The sequence below is a fragment of the Salarias fasciatus genome, chromosome 22 (assembly GCF_902148845.1).
Source record: "Salarias fasciatus chromosome 22, fSalaFa1.1, whole genome shotgun sequence".
Classification (NCBI taxonomy): Eukaryota; Metazoa; Chordata; class Actinopteri; order Blenniiformes; family Blenniidae; genus Salarias; species Salarias fasciatus.
In genome coordinates this window covers 22,308,615-22,323,748 of record NC_043765.1, presented here as the reverse complement: position 1 = coordinate 22,323,748, position 15,134 = coordinate 22,308,615, and the positions used below count along the sequence as shown (strand labels likewise).

Sequence of the window (15,134 nt, the reverse complement as noted above, 5' to 3'; positions counted from 1 at the left end):
AAAACACAGGAGACAAAGAAGGAGACACAAAGAGGCGTGAAGCCCGATCTCCTCTCCATTCAATGCAAACTCTGCAGTGACTGAGACAGGGTGAATAATGCTCAGCTCTACTGTAGCTTTACACGAAAACTGTTAGAAAATGAAAATATTCAGAGTTTTCCTCTCTTACCAAAGTACAGACCGGCAGTGTCCATCTCGGCACGTTCCCCGGTAGTCTGGAGTCTACAGTACGACTGTCTGCCGGTCTAATTTAGTGTGTGCCTCAGACAGCTGTAAGGGGAGCTGCTCTCTGGGTTTATGGGTGTAGCATTCGATGCTTTTGGTCGCACAGGGCCAGCAAGTCTCCAGACCCCCAGACTCCTCGAAGAGGGCAACGGCCATCCGGCGTTTCCACATTCTCATCTGAGCGGCTCATCCCATTTATTCCGAGAGGAACTATTTTGATAAAAATAGAGAAAACCTGTTCGCAGAATGTTGCTTTATTAAACACACTGGAGTTGACATACAGCACAATTTGATCTCAGCTGATCCAGAGCAGTAAAACAGTGACATAAATACCTATAAATAGAGACAGATTCACACTTCTAAGTTAAATTTGGTGCAAAACAACATGAGTACATCCTGAAAATGGCCTCATTACGTGCACGTTTTACATAATCTTTAATGAGTACCATGCTGCATAGAGGTTTAATACCTATCTATCTATCTATAGATGGCCTGAATGCGGCCTGCAGTTTTCCAGGAACATGCATTTGTGGGATGAGCAGCGCAGCTGAGGATGTTGTTGGTCTCCTCTTTTTTTTTTTTGCCAGATTGTTTCTTAATAAGCCAAACTTCTTATCCTGCTGATGAACTTTTTTTTTTTTTTTTTTCTTCTTGTTGGATAAGCCTTACTGTATAAAGTCACATAAAGCAGGAAGCAGTTTGAGCCTCATAGTCTCTTGCTGTGATATGAATTTGTGGTGGTAAACTCGATTCCTTATTGATTCGAGTTTTTATGAGTCATTCATCAGAATAAAATAGATCTATGAGTCGTCTGGATCCTCTGAGTTTTTGAGTTTAGAGGGTGACGGAGGAAGTTGAAATCATCAAAATAAGAGTGTAATGTGATATTTCCATGTATAGCATGATGGGACAGATTGTCTGTTTTCCTGTCGGCAGCTACTCAGCTGTAGCAGGAGTGACTCGGTGAGCCGGTTATCGGACGGGATGACTCGTGAGTCGGCAGTAAACTGTCTGTCGTGTTTTGGACAACTCGTTCAGGCTCATTCAAATCAGACCCGCCCAAATAACAGTCGGAAGCAAGTGGTAGTAAGCAGAGACTGTTACCAAACAACTGTTTTCATTCAAAAAGTTCATGTCTTGATCTTTTTTTTTTTTTATACAGTTGAATGCCAATCTGTCATCTCTTTCTCTGCAGCTCGAATCCCTGACTGAGCATTTTCCTGTGTTTGGACCTCATCGTCCACGAACAATACACCAACAGCTCGCTGTTAAAGTTTGCGATCTGCCGCAACTGCAATTCTCAGGAGAGAAACTCCAGCCGGGAGGCTGTTGTGTGGCACATGTTTGGCCTTCCTGATCTACAGTTACACATGCAGGGGAGGGGAAGTCTGACAGCTGCTGGTTCTTCACTGAGGTCCCTTGTTGAGGCGGCCTGACTTCAGCACACCGCCCACTCTGCATGCTGTCAGACTGGTTCAGCCAAAAACCTGAAAGTCACCTTTTATATCTCCCTGTGTGCATGATGGCGTTTCGGGGGACAAGTGACCTTTCAAGAAAAAAAAAAAAGGGCAAGAGACAGTTTTGTTTTAAATCCAAGTACAGTAGAACATCTAAAGCTAAAAACGTGCATCAGAGTTGTGTGTTTGTCGCTGTTTGAGCCCTCAGGTATGTTTCTGTACAGGAATGTCAGCCTTATGAGACATGTGGAGGCAGGAGGGAGCCTCTGCAACGCTGGGAGTGTTCCTCACACACACACAGTGAGCCACGTTTTCATCACCACTGAACCAATTTAATTGGTTTTTGCGTTGAATTAGATTTTGTGCCTGTTGCTTATTGCAGCAGTGTGATGAACGTTTCCTGTCAGGTTGTGATAGAATCAGTTCAAAGTACTGAGCTGTTTCCACACCCCCTTTTGCTTCCTTTTTTTTTTTTTTTTAGGAGGGGGATACACAACACGGTGCCAACAATCTTTGGCATGTTTGGCTGCTTATAAATAGGGCGTCCATTGTGCTGCACACACAACAAGGGGAGTCACATAAGGACGGCTCTCCGCTCCGCTCCGCAGCCGCCATGGAGCCGCGGCTGCAGCCTCGCGCCTCTCAGGTACGACGGAACCTCTTCTGAGTCCCGCCGTCAAGTTGGAACAGGTAAACCCCGTGCGTGCCTGCCTGCGTGCGTGCGTGCGTGCGTGCGTGCGTGACCTACCTACCCGCGGTCCACGCCCTCCGCGTGCGCCGCGGCAGCGCAGGTAAAGCGGAGCAGGAAGTGCCTGACAGTTTGTTGTAACGTGAGTGGAAAATGCAGCAGCTGTGTGTCTGAGGAGAAAACCGCGACTTTTATATTTATTATTTAGACTTTTAGTGTTTTTTTTTAATGATTATTATTGTTCTTATTAACCAGTTATCTCGTGACCATGTGGACCCGCGCAGCCCGCGCGCTCTGGGGACTTTTACTTCTGACAGCTTTGGATTTATCAGGTGAGACTGAAAAAGAAAAAAAAAACTCTCTCAACAGGAAACGGGTGAATGTATTTATTTTTTTAATCATTATTATTATTATTTTTATTATTAATATTTTGTTTAGGGCACCGTCTCAGAGTTTTGGTTTCATTTTAATTCCAGTAAATACATGTCGAGATGAGGGGAAATGAACGCTGTGCGCGTTAGTAAATAAGGCACGTTTTGTGTGTGAATGAAACAGCTCTGCCCTGACATCCAGACCTCCATTTTCAAAAAGGTTTATGAGGCATTTATGGAGCTTCCTGGAGGCATGAATTCATCACGACCTCATTAATGATTGACCAGCAATCTGCTGCTCAACTATGAATCTGCTTTTATTTTATACCAAACTGCATGTTTTTTGGTTCTCCACTCTTTATTACCGTTTTCAGAGAAAGAATAAGCAGCATTGGGCTGGATTGTTTTTTAACCTGCTTATTGTAATCTTTAGGGAAATAAAGCTGCTTCTGCTTCTGTGAACCTTTTGAAACATGTGACATCCTCCACACACTCATTGTTTACTGTCACCAGAACCTCTGACCTGCATTTCAGACCCAAAATGCTGCTTTGCAGTTCTCGCAAGTTCAGTCTGCATCTTCCAGGTTACTTTGAAAGTTTTATTGATTGCAGCTCCAGACACAAAAAAGTGCTGTCATTCAAAACTAAAACCAAGGAGAGTTTGTTTAGACTTTGTAATGACTCCTTTGGGAGTGGCCTTTAGCTCATATTTATTAGAGGAGTGGTCAGAAATGTATTGTATGGTTTTTCTTTTGGCACCACTGCTAACAGCATTTCTCTCTAATTTGATCAAAGTCATGTTGTTTTGTGATGAACTTGACTTTCTCCCATGGGGACCGATGTACAGTACTATACTGCAGCTTTTCCAGGAACTGAGGTGAATATTCGCATCTAAAATGAAGATAGAACGAGATGCATCCCACATGTTACTGAGGACGTTCTATTCAGTGAACTCTGAGTGATTAAAAACATTAACTGAGCTGCTGAGAGGAGACTGGTTTGAACCCCAACCGTCTCCTTTCACAGTTATTTGGATCAGAACAGCGCTTCAATTGAATGAATGAATGAGCTGCTGCCACTGAAGCCACATTGAACTCCACTTCTCTCAACCAGGAATATAAACGTGAAGCTGCAGAGGCCACAAGATCTCCAATTCTGACCAGATAAAGGCTCGAAAAGTCTGTTTTGGTCTGATGAATCTCCATTTTTGTTCAGACACACAGATGGATGGGTCAGAATTTGACCTCAGCTTCTCAATCCCAGCTGGTCATGTAACAGTGTGGAAGGGTTTCTTGGCATTTTTTAGGCCTCTTAATATCAAAGCATTCTTTTCTGAATTCAGAAGTCTATCTGCGTAACGCTGCAGACTCAGCAGCCGTGGTTTACATCCTCTAACAGCTGCTGCCATGCAACGAAACTCATGTTATCTCTGCTTATTTTTAATGAAAAATGCTTTATTTTCTGTATATTATTGTATGTAATTAAACTTTTTGGTTAAAGTTTCTCAAACAGTTATATTTCATAGATATAAGGCTGACGGAAAGCAGCAAAAAGCCCCAAATAGTTCATTATAATGATGCCTCCTCAGAGTTCAGTGACTGTAGCTTTGAATTCCGCCTCACCAATAAAAGGAGTTTTTCTTTAGTTGTCCTCAAGGTCGAGACTTAACCCACCATCAAAGGGAGAGAGGTTTCATCTGAGAGTGTTAAAACATGTTCATGATTAGTAGAATTCACTGTGGTAAAGAAAAAGAAATCATGTCAATAGCAGGTACTTATGTTTGTAAAAAACTGGTTCTGCTTCTTTAACCAAATGAGTCACAACCATGAGAATCTGATAAACTGGCCCTGGTCTGACTCCTCTGTTTCCTGTGTTTGCTCAGGAGTCGGCACCAATCGGTGTGTCTGATCAGACCAAATCAGACTTACTTTAGGGTTTGCCGTGGTGCATCACATAAAAGTAAATCTGTACAACAAGAAGGCGCAAAACCAATTAAGGAATCTTAAAATCGATCCTGTAAGACACTAAAACTCGTTCTGGTCCTCATTAACACACGAGCAGCTGAGAACCGATTGAAACTCTTTAAATGTTTCACCTAATCTTTAGTCCTAAGACCAGCAGGCGACGCCAGGCGTTGATATCATATCTGGCATTGTAATCAATAAATCTGTGTCCTCAGGCTGCCTGGAGGTGACGGTGCGACCAGACAAACACTCGAGGGTGATGGTGTCCACCGAGCTGCCGCCGGACCTGTGCGCGGTGTGTAAGATCAGCGGCGTGAACGACACCGAGGTCTCCTGCTCCGGCGCCCTGGACCTGCTCCCCGAGGTGGAGGTCAAGCTGCTGCTGAACTGCACCCAGCCGGTGGAGTCCGCGTACTCCGTGTCGCTCTCGCACAGACTCGGTGAGCGGTGGAATTAGTCCTCGCCGTCCTGACCGACCGCCGCTCCTCCGGGTCTGTTTGGTGCCGGGATCCAAGCGAGAGGCCACTTCAGGGTTCGCTCTGAAAGGGAGGAATTCTGGGTGTTAAGCTGCTTTCACTGCACAGGCCGGTCATTATCACACAGCGGGTTTATTCTCAACACTGACGCTCAGCCTTTTACTGAAGTCAGCTTGATTTTTAACTGTGAGAATGTATGAAATAGTGACAGCCCGCTGCCCGGCGATGGATTTTATCAACACCACCAAACAAATCTGTTTTTTCAGAGTTTGCTCTGCACAAAGCGTCATGTGTTGATATTATTATGTAACAGAGATGCACACAGAGATGAGAAGCGATCCGAAGTGCCGAACAAAAAAAACTGCCTCTTTCAATCCCGTCAAGCAAAACTGATCCAATAGAAGTGTCTAAATGACGCAATTTCAACCATTTCTCACACCGGATCTGACCAATACAGCACTTGCTTATGTGTGTTTTAGAAGTGTTTTTGCAGCGTTGATGTCTCCAGAGCTGCAGGTGATTCAGTTTTGTCTCTGTCAAATATATCTAGTAGACAAACAACACAATCTTTATCATCTGGTATTGATTGTGAGAAGCTCTCGATAACTTCCAAGAGCTGGAAGTCTCATTGCTCAAGTTGAGCGATTCTGTGCTCTAAAGCCAAGATTACCAGAATCTAACAGACACACGAAGCATCTTTTTTTTTCATGTCACTTTTTATTGATTGCAATTCTCATTGCACTGAAATCTGATCTCTCAAACATTTAAAGAAAATCTACTAATTCTAGGTCTTTGTTGAGTTTTGAGATGAAACAATCACCTGGCTCTAATCGGTTTTTGGTGTTTTTTCTTTTTCATCTTATAAAGTAGATTTCTGCAGCAGTAATGCATCAAACTGTGCTACCTTCCTACCTGTGCTACCTTTGATGAATCCGGTCATTGTGTCACCCAGAGTGCTCTACAGACGCCTGCAGACCCTCGACGGTAGAAGCTCAAATGTCCATCCTGACCGAGCTGAGCCGGACTTTCACCTGGGACGTGACGGCGCCCGAGAAGACGGCCGTGTACCTGGACGTCCTCGGTGAGGGGCTGGTGCGGGCGTCACAGCCCTGCTCCGATGGAATTCAGTTTGCCTTGGTCGATTCCCAACGGGGCAGCCAGCAGCCGACTCAGTACTGTCGAGGAGGTTCTCAGACTCGTCTGGAGCTGACCAATCAGGACGTTGTCGTTCTGCAAGCTGCTCCGAAGGCTCAGGACACGGTGGTGTTTCAGGCCTCCGCCGGACCTCTGAGTAAGAATGAATTACTGAATGCTTCTTTAAGAACACGTTTATGCATTTAGTTTATTTCACACTTTGCCTGTTTCTCTAACATAAATATATAATCTATCAAGTGAAATCAAGTATTTTATGTGTTATTGATGTATTTTAGCAAAATATACAGTATCCTCACAAGTCTGCATTGATTCATAAAATAATGGAGAAGAAAACAGGTAATTTCTCATAGGGAACACTTTTTTTTTTTCCATCAGCTTTCAGGTAGCAGAGTATAATCGATAAAATCTTTTCGTTTTTTCTCCTTCTCTTATAGAGGGCAAAACCTTTGTGGTAAGCATTGATTCGGGCACTACGGTGGTCCTGAACCCGCAGGGTCTGAAGTGTGAAATCTGCACCGCCACCGGCTCCACTCCCGACTGCAGCTCAGGGGAAAAGACGCTGACCAATGTTGCAAATCTCTCTGTGGAGTTCGGCTGCAAAACACCCCAAGACGTGTTCAGTGTGAGCATGAGTAAGAAAATAGGTGAGCGACTCTACGTGAAGTGCTGCAGTTGCTGAATATCTTATTTATAGGCTCTCTGTTTCTGAATGAACCTGAAATAAGGATGACTTCCTTCTGTCAGAATGCACTCAGAGCTCGTGCACGCCTGCAGCAGCTGAAGTCGATCCCGACCTCTTCAAAGACTTCGAACGATCCCTGAGGTGGGACGTCGGTGTCCCGGACAGGACCGAATTAAGTCTGGACTTTCCCGGCGACGGACTGAAGGAAATCTCCGCGGGAGAAAGCTGTGAAGACGGGTTTCTTTACTCTGTTAGTACCACTAAAAACGACGGGCGCATCAAAACCAGCAGCTACTGCAGAGGAGGGATGGTGTCCCACCTGGACCTGCTCAGAGCCACGACCGTCACCGTGGACGCTCCCAAAGGAGGAGACGTGGAGAAGACGGTGTTCAGCATTAGAGCTGCACCACGAGGTGAGCGCCTGCTCAGACTGCCGGATACAAACTGCTACAGCAAACACTTCCTGCTGTTTGAGGGACTCCTTTAACACTGGCAGAAAACAACGAGCATCACAAATTCCAAAAATTCTATTATTCAACTTGACTAAAAAGCCATAAACACAGTCAGGCAACCACTGAAAACCACACATTTGTCCAATCAGGTGCAGCTGGAAAGAAAAAGAAACGGTCATGATTCATGCCGATGTTTATTTTTTTGGTGTCTGTCGGCAGATACTGATGTTGTGCCAGAACCATCATGCAGCCAAAGTCAATATAAATGTTCTATTTTTATTGCCCTCAACTGGAATTTTATTTGAAAACGGAGCCTGCGGTAGTCGTGAATTTTTGGCTATATTTATAGTTTACTATTTGGTCTTGTTTACATGATTGGGTTTTATCTGAGTGCTTCCACAGTCTGAAAAAAACACGTGCATGTGTGACAGTCTGCGTGTTTGCTCCGAGATGTTTACATTCGGTTAACAAACCGAGTGCACTGACGCTGTCTCAGTCCTCCTGCTTCTTTTCACTATGGTGTGTGACAAAGACGCGAACTGGCCTGTCGTAGGTCGATAAGCTGGGAGACGTGGATGGAGGTTGTGCATCTTTGAAAGGTTTTATTTTGGAGGTCAGCCATTTGATGTTGAGGTTCAAACATAAGGCAGAATTAGTGAAAAAATTGCTTTTTTTCCACTCTACTGAATTTCAGAATCCTCTCAGGATTTTATTTAGATTACAGACAAATGATCTTGGTATATGAGGATCATTACTTCTATTTGTTATCAGGCATCGTCACACTTTGATTAGAGCATGTTTGAGTCCTGAAATATGTTAGAAAACTCCCGGAAAAGCTTTAAAACAATGTTACCTATGATCGTGCATAGTGTGCTTCTTATCTAAAGATCTGAGCAGAGAAAATTTTATAAGATTTGCTTGTGGTGGCACTTCACACAAATCACTATTTATGAAATGGAAGACAGTTTGTCACTTGTAAGCCACGTTTGATATGTTATGAAGTGTCGTGCAGAGGTCCGGAAATTATTTCTAAATAAACCTTCTCTTTTCATTTTTATTTCATTTCCAATTCCACGCTGATTTTCAAAAATGGTCTAATCTCCAGACTAAAAAAAAAAAAAAAAACTGCTCATTGACGTAAAACAGCTAAAACAGCCAGGACAAATGAAAAGAGGAAACATTTCTATAATTGGCTGAAAAGTATCATAAAGTATATCTAAATTGTGGCGATGGCACTTCATAAATGCAATCTGCAAATTTCTGTTCTTAATTTCAGATAATTAAGATGTTTTGAGCCTCCAGATAAATTTTGGATGGGTAGAAAACCTGGAGTTTGCATGTTCTCGCTGTGCATGTGTGGGTTTTCGTCCAGGTTGTCCTTGTTGAGATGAATTTGAATGGGATATTGTTTTCTCTGTTTGCATTGTGAAGCTCTGGTGTCTCGATCACAGCCTCCTGCTGTCACAGCCAGCGCTCTGTGAGGAGTAGAAGGAGAGATTTACAGTCTTTTAACCTCCGCTCCACTTTTTCCTCCCATAGCTAGCCGGATGATGTCTGTGACCCCCGACCCCGACACCATCATCACCATCAGCAGGCAGAGCGCCGAGCCGGACTGCAGCGTGTGCGTGGGCCAGCCGCCCAATCAGAAATGCAACGACCGATATCTGCAGCTGAGAGACCCCCGCAACACCTCGGTGGAGTTCACCTGCCCTCAGCCTCAAGACCTCTTCACCGTGGAGATCAACAGAGAAATCGGTACAAAGAGCGCCAATGAGTGTGGTTACATCACTTTTTATTCCTCTGTAAATCTGAATAAAGCCTAATTCGGCTCTAAAATGACCATATAGACGCCTGAAAACTTTATTCAGAATTAAGTTTAAATCCGAATAGGTTTATTCTCCTTTAGAAGCGGAATTTTATGCTAATTAGGCGCGACTTCATTCCGGTCGTTCTGCGCGTGCTCCGTTGTGATGACGCAATTTTCCCAAGACGGCGGCCCGCGGTCCGCCTTTCAACTCGTATGGAGGCGATTTATTTAACGGCAGTTTTAGAAGAATTGGACATAATGAAACGAGCGGATCGACAGGCACTTTAACAGTGTGGACATTTCAAAACTGTAGCATCAAAGTTAATCGAGAAAGAAAGACGACTAATACGTTGCTTACTTCCGGGAGACGTCAGTACGTCACGCCCGCCCCTCCGTCCAATCAGAACGCTTCACAGACCCTGGCGTGAGAGAGGATTTAATCCTTCGTTTTTCCTATGTAAACACGACGCTCATGAATAGAATTCCGAATTACTTCATTCTGAATTAATCAATTCCAAATTAAAAACATGTAACCACTGTGACTCTAGAAGACGAGTTAAAAAACATTTTAACCTCCTGAGTTTTAAATAAAGCTGATTGTGGGTGGGATGTTGGTGATCAGTGAAATGTTTGAAGCCTTTCTGTATGGAGTTTTCATGTTCTCCCTGCACTTCAGCCTCCTCCCACGGCGTAAAAAACATTCATTCACTCTTTCTGTGTCCAGACTGCACGGAGACCTCCTGCTCTGGTGACATAGTTCAAGCGGAGACCTCCCTGTTCCCGGACTTCAACCGGACCTTCAGCTGGGACCTGAAGGTGGTCTCCACTCACGCCTTCCAGCTGGACTTCCCGGAACCGGGAATGCGGCAGATTCCCAACGGGGAGACGTGTCCGGACGAGCACACGTACTCCTTCCTGGTCTACCTGCGCTCCGGACCGGTGGGCGTCGGCACTTTCTGCAAAGGGGGACTCGTGACCTCCATCCTCGCTCGCTACAAGGGCCGCGTCAGCCTAGAGGTCCCCGGCTACGCCAAGCTGAACCCGGTCAATTTTAAGCTCAAAGTCGGGCCGGAAACAGACAGTGAGTCAGGCTTTTCTAAACACAGTAGAATGGAAGATGATATATTATAATAAACAGCACAAAAAATAATGTTTTAAACCCCGTTTTTCTCTGGTGGTTTGTCCTCAGAGGTGGCCATAGTGAAAGTCAACCTGCCACGAGGTGTGTCGGAAAATGAGTTCATCTCGCCCAACTACCCGGGAGATTTCCCAGACCTCCAGAAGATGCAGTGGGACTTCACAGTTCCCGACATGCACAACTACAGCGTGCGGTTCCTCGACCACTCGGAGCCGGAGTGCCTGGACGGCGACGTGACGGTGGAGTATCAGAGAGACGACAAGAAGCCCACCACGCTGAGCCTGACCGACGCTCAGCCGGAGCACCAGCAGGGGAGCTTCAGCATGCTGCTGAGCAACTGCGAAACCAACAGGACGCTGCAGGGACTGGCGCTCAAGTACAGAGTGTCTGTGATGAGGAGCGGCCATCCAGGTGCAGGGCCGACACACACACTGTCAGATCTCTGAGCCATTTCACCGCTTTCATTATATTAAAGCTAGTTATTACGATGAACTCCTGAGAAGGGAAAGCTCACAATGGTTCAAATGTAAAGCAATGTCTGATTAATATTACAACAAATGGACATAATGAAGAAGTGTGGATGAAGGTGTCAATAGGAATATTTTACTTGATTCTTCGTCAATGGAGGAAAAAATGAGGGGAAGCTTTTACGCAAATTATGCAAAATGTTCCTCAAAATGACATTAGAAATTGAGCAAGGCAGGATGAAAAGACTGGAAAAAAATGCATGTTACTTGCTCAAGTAAATGTCTTTTTTGAACAAAGTTGGATACGAAATTTTATATAGCTTTTTTATTTGGTTTATGAAGTCGTGTTATTGTAAATATAGCTTATGTATAGAGGTTTTCTTTTGTTAGCATAAGTAAATTCCACCATATTGGGGAAGGGTGACGCTGTTTATCACCCTGTTATTTAGTTAAAAAAGAAAGATTAGAAAAGAGGCATAGTTATTTGTTGTTTAAATTCAGAAATGAGTTCAGTGGAAAAGGATGAGCATTTGTGCACACAGTGACAGATTTTTACATCATCCCCTATTGTTATATTGATGGGTTTTTTTTTCTTATTATATTTGAGGAAGTTTAACTAGAGTGTCTGTAAGATTTATCTATTATATTAAAAGTACTGGAGTTGTGGTAACATGGTAACATGTCATAATATGTTAACTGTAACCATTTACTTCTTGATAAAACTGACATTTTCTCTTTATTTTACCATTTGTCAGTCATAATCTAGGAGATGTTGCCTTAAAAACTATAAAGAATCTAAAGTTTATTCACACAGTTGATGGTAAAATGGTTAAATATTCTCCTTGCGTGTGGTGTTTTTGCAGTTCTGTGTACGGTGGATCTGACGAAACACAAAGGAGTGTCGGTGCAGCTGGAGAAGGTCGGCTCCGATCCGTACTGTGAAATGAGCATCGACTCCCAGGTCCAAGAGAAGATCGACGTGGCGGCCGGCTCCTCGGCCAAGCTGTCCTTCCTCGACTGTCCGGTCGAGGACGTTCGTCTCACTGCTAGTCAGCTCATCGGTGAGGTGGTGTTCATCGTTTACAATCAAATCATCTGTTGTAAAAAAAGAAAAGAAAAGAGGAATGCAGGACTGTGATTGTGCTTTGATCAAGGTTAAACACATTGCGTTAAAAAGTCCCTCTTTGTGTGTTGCAGAGTGCCAAAATGTGGCGTCGTGTCCTGCATCCGTCCTCAGCATCCCCACGCTGGACTCCTGTTTACGGACGCCACTGCGCAACTTCACCTGGAACATCCGGATCCCTCAGAGCGGCACGGTGGACCTGGTCTCCCCCGCCGGGACCCTCAAACAGTCCCTGCCGGCTCTGAAGTGCAGGCAGGCCGTCACGCTGCACGTGGCCGAGGGCGACGGCTTCCCCGTCGGGGATTTCTGCTCCAATGGCACACTGCAGAAAGTTCAAGTGCACGCCAACGTCTCCGTCACGGCCACGGCCCGCGACTTCAGCAAAGCCAAGGGGCCTTTCCTCAACGTCAGCGTCAGCCGGGAGATCAAAGGTGGAAAAATCAGTGCCTGTTTTCTGAAAGGCCTAAAGTCCACACAGGGGCACTGTTGCACTGTGTTTCTTTAATTCATATTTCTGCATTAACTCACTCACAACAGTCATAATACATTTCTTTGTCATTTCAGAGACCATTATTTACAGAGTCAGCCCAACGCTGACGTCCCCGACCCTGCTGGCGACCCCCAACTGGCCCAAAGGCACCAAGCCCTCCTCCACCGTCTCCTGGATCGTGGCCGTGCCGAGCGGGTACAAGGCGCACCTCCACTTCATCAACGTCAGCCAGCCCAAGTGTCAGAACCAACACACCGCCATCAACGTGAAGATGCTGGAGAACGAGGAGGAGATGATGAGCCGCAACGAGAACGAGCAGGTGGAGGACCTGCTGGTGCCCAACAGTTTCTATCTCAACATGTCCAACTGCATCCCCGAGAAGGGCGACTTCGGCGCAGTGACCAAAATCACCTTGGAGAAGACGAGTAGTAAGGAGCTTCCGGAAGATCTGATCAGCGTGTTTAAAGCTGTTATCATTATCCAGATGGTTAAAATGTCGCTATCTGACAGGACAGTTGAAGACAGACACAAAAACATAACTGTATTCTGACTTGTCCTCTCCTAGATCTCTTGGCCATCGCTCTGGGGATCGCCGGAGCGCTTCTGCTTTCTCTGATCGTGTTGGGTCTCGTTTGTTTCTTCACGAAGTGAGTACATTTCCCATAGTCTCTGTGCCCGGTCTGGTTTGTGGAGGAATGTTACTGGTAGATGAGATTCGTGACAGTATTTAGAGACCGAGCGTCGGAGGGCGGCAGACTCCAAATTTGACCCCCTAAACCTCAATCAAAACTCACCAAATTTGGCATGCACATCATGACTGGCAAAAAATGTTATAAGATGGAAAAAATAACCGCATCGCTGCAAAAATGAGCTCTCTAGCACCACCTACATACACGAAAATGGCCGCCACAGCCCGTAGAAATGTCGTAGAGAGATCAAACCAACGCTCAGTCATTCGTCTCATCAAGACCTAAAAATTGACATGCAGACACCCCTGACCTAAATCCAACCAAATACGGGTGTAAAGTGATGATGACATTCAGCTGAGAGCAGCTGTCAATCAAACTGACAATCGGTTCTTTCTTTCAGTGACTTTTAAAAGCTTTAAAATCTAATTTTAGCAGTTAACAAGGTTCGAGGACGGGCCGACAGGTCGGCTCGGTCCCGAACAATGCTGCTCTTGCTGCTCAATGTTGTTCTTATCGTCTGTCGTTTTCTCTTTTAAACAGGAAAAAGCAAAGAGACAAAAAGAACAAAGAGGCGTCCATCTACATGGGCAAAGGGAGCATCTTCCGCCCAGGCGACAGGCACTTCTCCAAATCCCGGTCCGACAACGAGTCCCACGTCTACGACTCCATAGATGACACGATGGTGTACGGCCACCTGCTGCCCGACTCCAGCTACGCCGACAGCCTGTCGGACCACTACAAGGGCAGTCAGCCGGACAGCTACCGCACCTTCACCGGCACCGCCAACAACGCGCTGCCCATCATCAACGAGCCGGACCCGGAGCCCGAGATGGACGGCTTCAGCACCTTCCTGTCCCCCTCGGACAGCTTCATGCCGCCCCGCCCGCGCACCCCCATCAGCCGGCAGGACAGCCTGGGCTTCCAGGACAGCAGGATGGTCGACAACGAGCTGTACACGTTCAAGAGCACGGGGGACATCAACACCATCCGCCTCTCCGCCGCCGACCTGGAGCCGCAGCCGCCGGTGACGGAGGACTCCCTGTAGCGGGTCCGGACCCCCCCCCCACCCCCCACCCGAGCCATGGACTGCTGTTACTTACCCTCCCGTGACGGCGCGGAGAACCCGCCCGCCAGTCCCGGCGTGAGCGTCTGCGCCTCGGAGGAATCCAAGTCTGGTGGTTTTTCGTGACGCGGTCGTCTGTTCAGACGTCGGACGTTTGTGGAGCTTCAGCGGCGGAAGCTGTGAAATGTGTTGTTTGTTTTTTTTTAAAGGAATAGTTTTACGGATGTCTTGCTGAGAGTCGGATGAGAAGAAGGTAAACACTGTAAATACGAAGCTGCAGGTAGACGGTTCACATCAGCAGAAGAGATCCGAGCACTGAAATCCACTAAAGCTTCCTAATCAGCATATTTAATCCTGATGTTGTCTCAGTCAACACTTTGATAATGATGAAATGAATATGCTGATTAGTGAGCTTTAAATACACTAGTGAAAAGTTACACCAAATTTCTGACCTGGTTTTGCTGAACTAACCTTAGTATCTTCTGTTCATGGACTGTTTTCATTCAACTCTGAGCAGGAAAGCTAAAAAAAAACAAACAGTTGAACCATCTCTTCATTGTTAAATTGTTTTTGTTTAACTGCCTGTGTGGCGTTTTATAAGCAGGGACTACAAAAGAATGGACGAACACATCTGTTCCTAGTTTTCAAAGTGTTTTTATATGTTTACTTTTTTTTTGTTGTACATGGAATTTAGGATTTTTTTTTTTTTTTTCCAATAAATTCAAGGAAATTTGCTTGGTGAGGAAACAGTTTTCTTCCTGAAGCGATGACGGCTGTCACATTGAACCAACTGACATTTCACTTTCTCTGTGAGGCTTTAACACTGACCTTTTATGTGCATCAGGGATGGCAAAAAAAAAAAAAAAAAAAGATTCAACCGCAGGAAA

At 45.4% G+C, this 15,134-nt stretch overlaps 1 protein-coding gene across 1 annotated transcript; it reads left to right on the top strand.

Moving 5' to 3' along the window:
* Positions 1-2,592: 2,592 nt before the first annotated feature.
* cdcp1b (CUB domain containing protein 1b) lies at positions 2,593-15,134 on the top strand. The gene is made up of 13 exons (XM_030121247.1): positions 2,593-2,702; positions 4,921-5,145; positions 6,134-6,472; positions 6,771-6,980; positions 7,081-7,431; positions 9,010-9,225; positions 10,002-10,358; positions 10,467-10,826; positions 11,746-11,943; positions 12,080-12,436; positions 12,570-12,923; positions 13,061-13,142; positions 13,725-15,134. The coding sequence occupies exons 1-13, from the start codon at positions 2,639-2,641 to the stop codon at positions 14,227-14,229; spliced, it is 3,618 nt and encodes a 1,205-aa protein (XP_029977107.1). The 5' UTR covers positions 2,593-2,638; the 3' UTR covers positions 14,230-15,134.

Bases quoted from the DNA above. Each gene is read 5' to 3' on its own strand.
- cdcp1b (XM_030121247.1), top strand. From the start codon at position 2,639: ATGTGGACCCGCGCAGCCCGCGCGCTCTGGGGACTTTTACTTCTGACA. The intron at 6,473-6,770 runs GTAAGAATGAAT...CTTCTCTTATAG, and splicing joins GGCCTCCGCCGGACCTCTGA to AGGGCAAAACCTTTGTGGTA. The intron at 10,359-10,466 runs GTGAGTCAGGCT...GTTTGTCCTCAG, and splicing joins AGTCGGGCCGGAAACAGACA to AGGTGGCCATAGTGAAAGTC.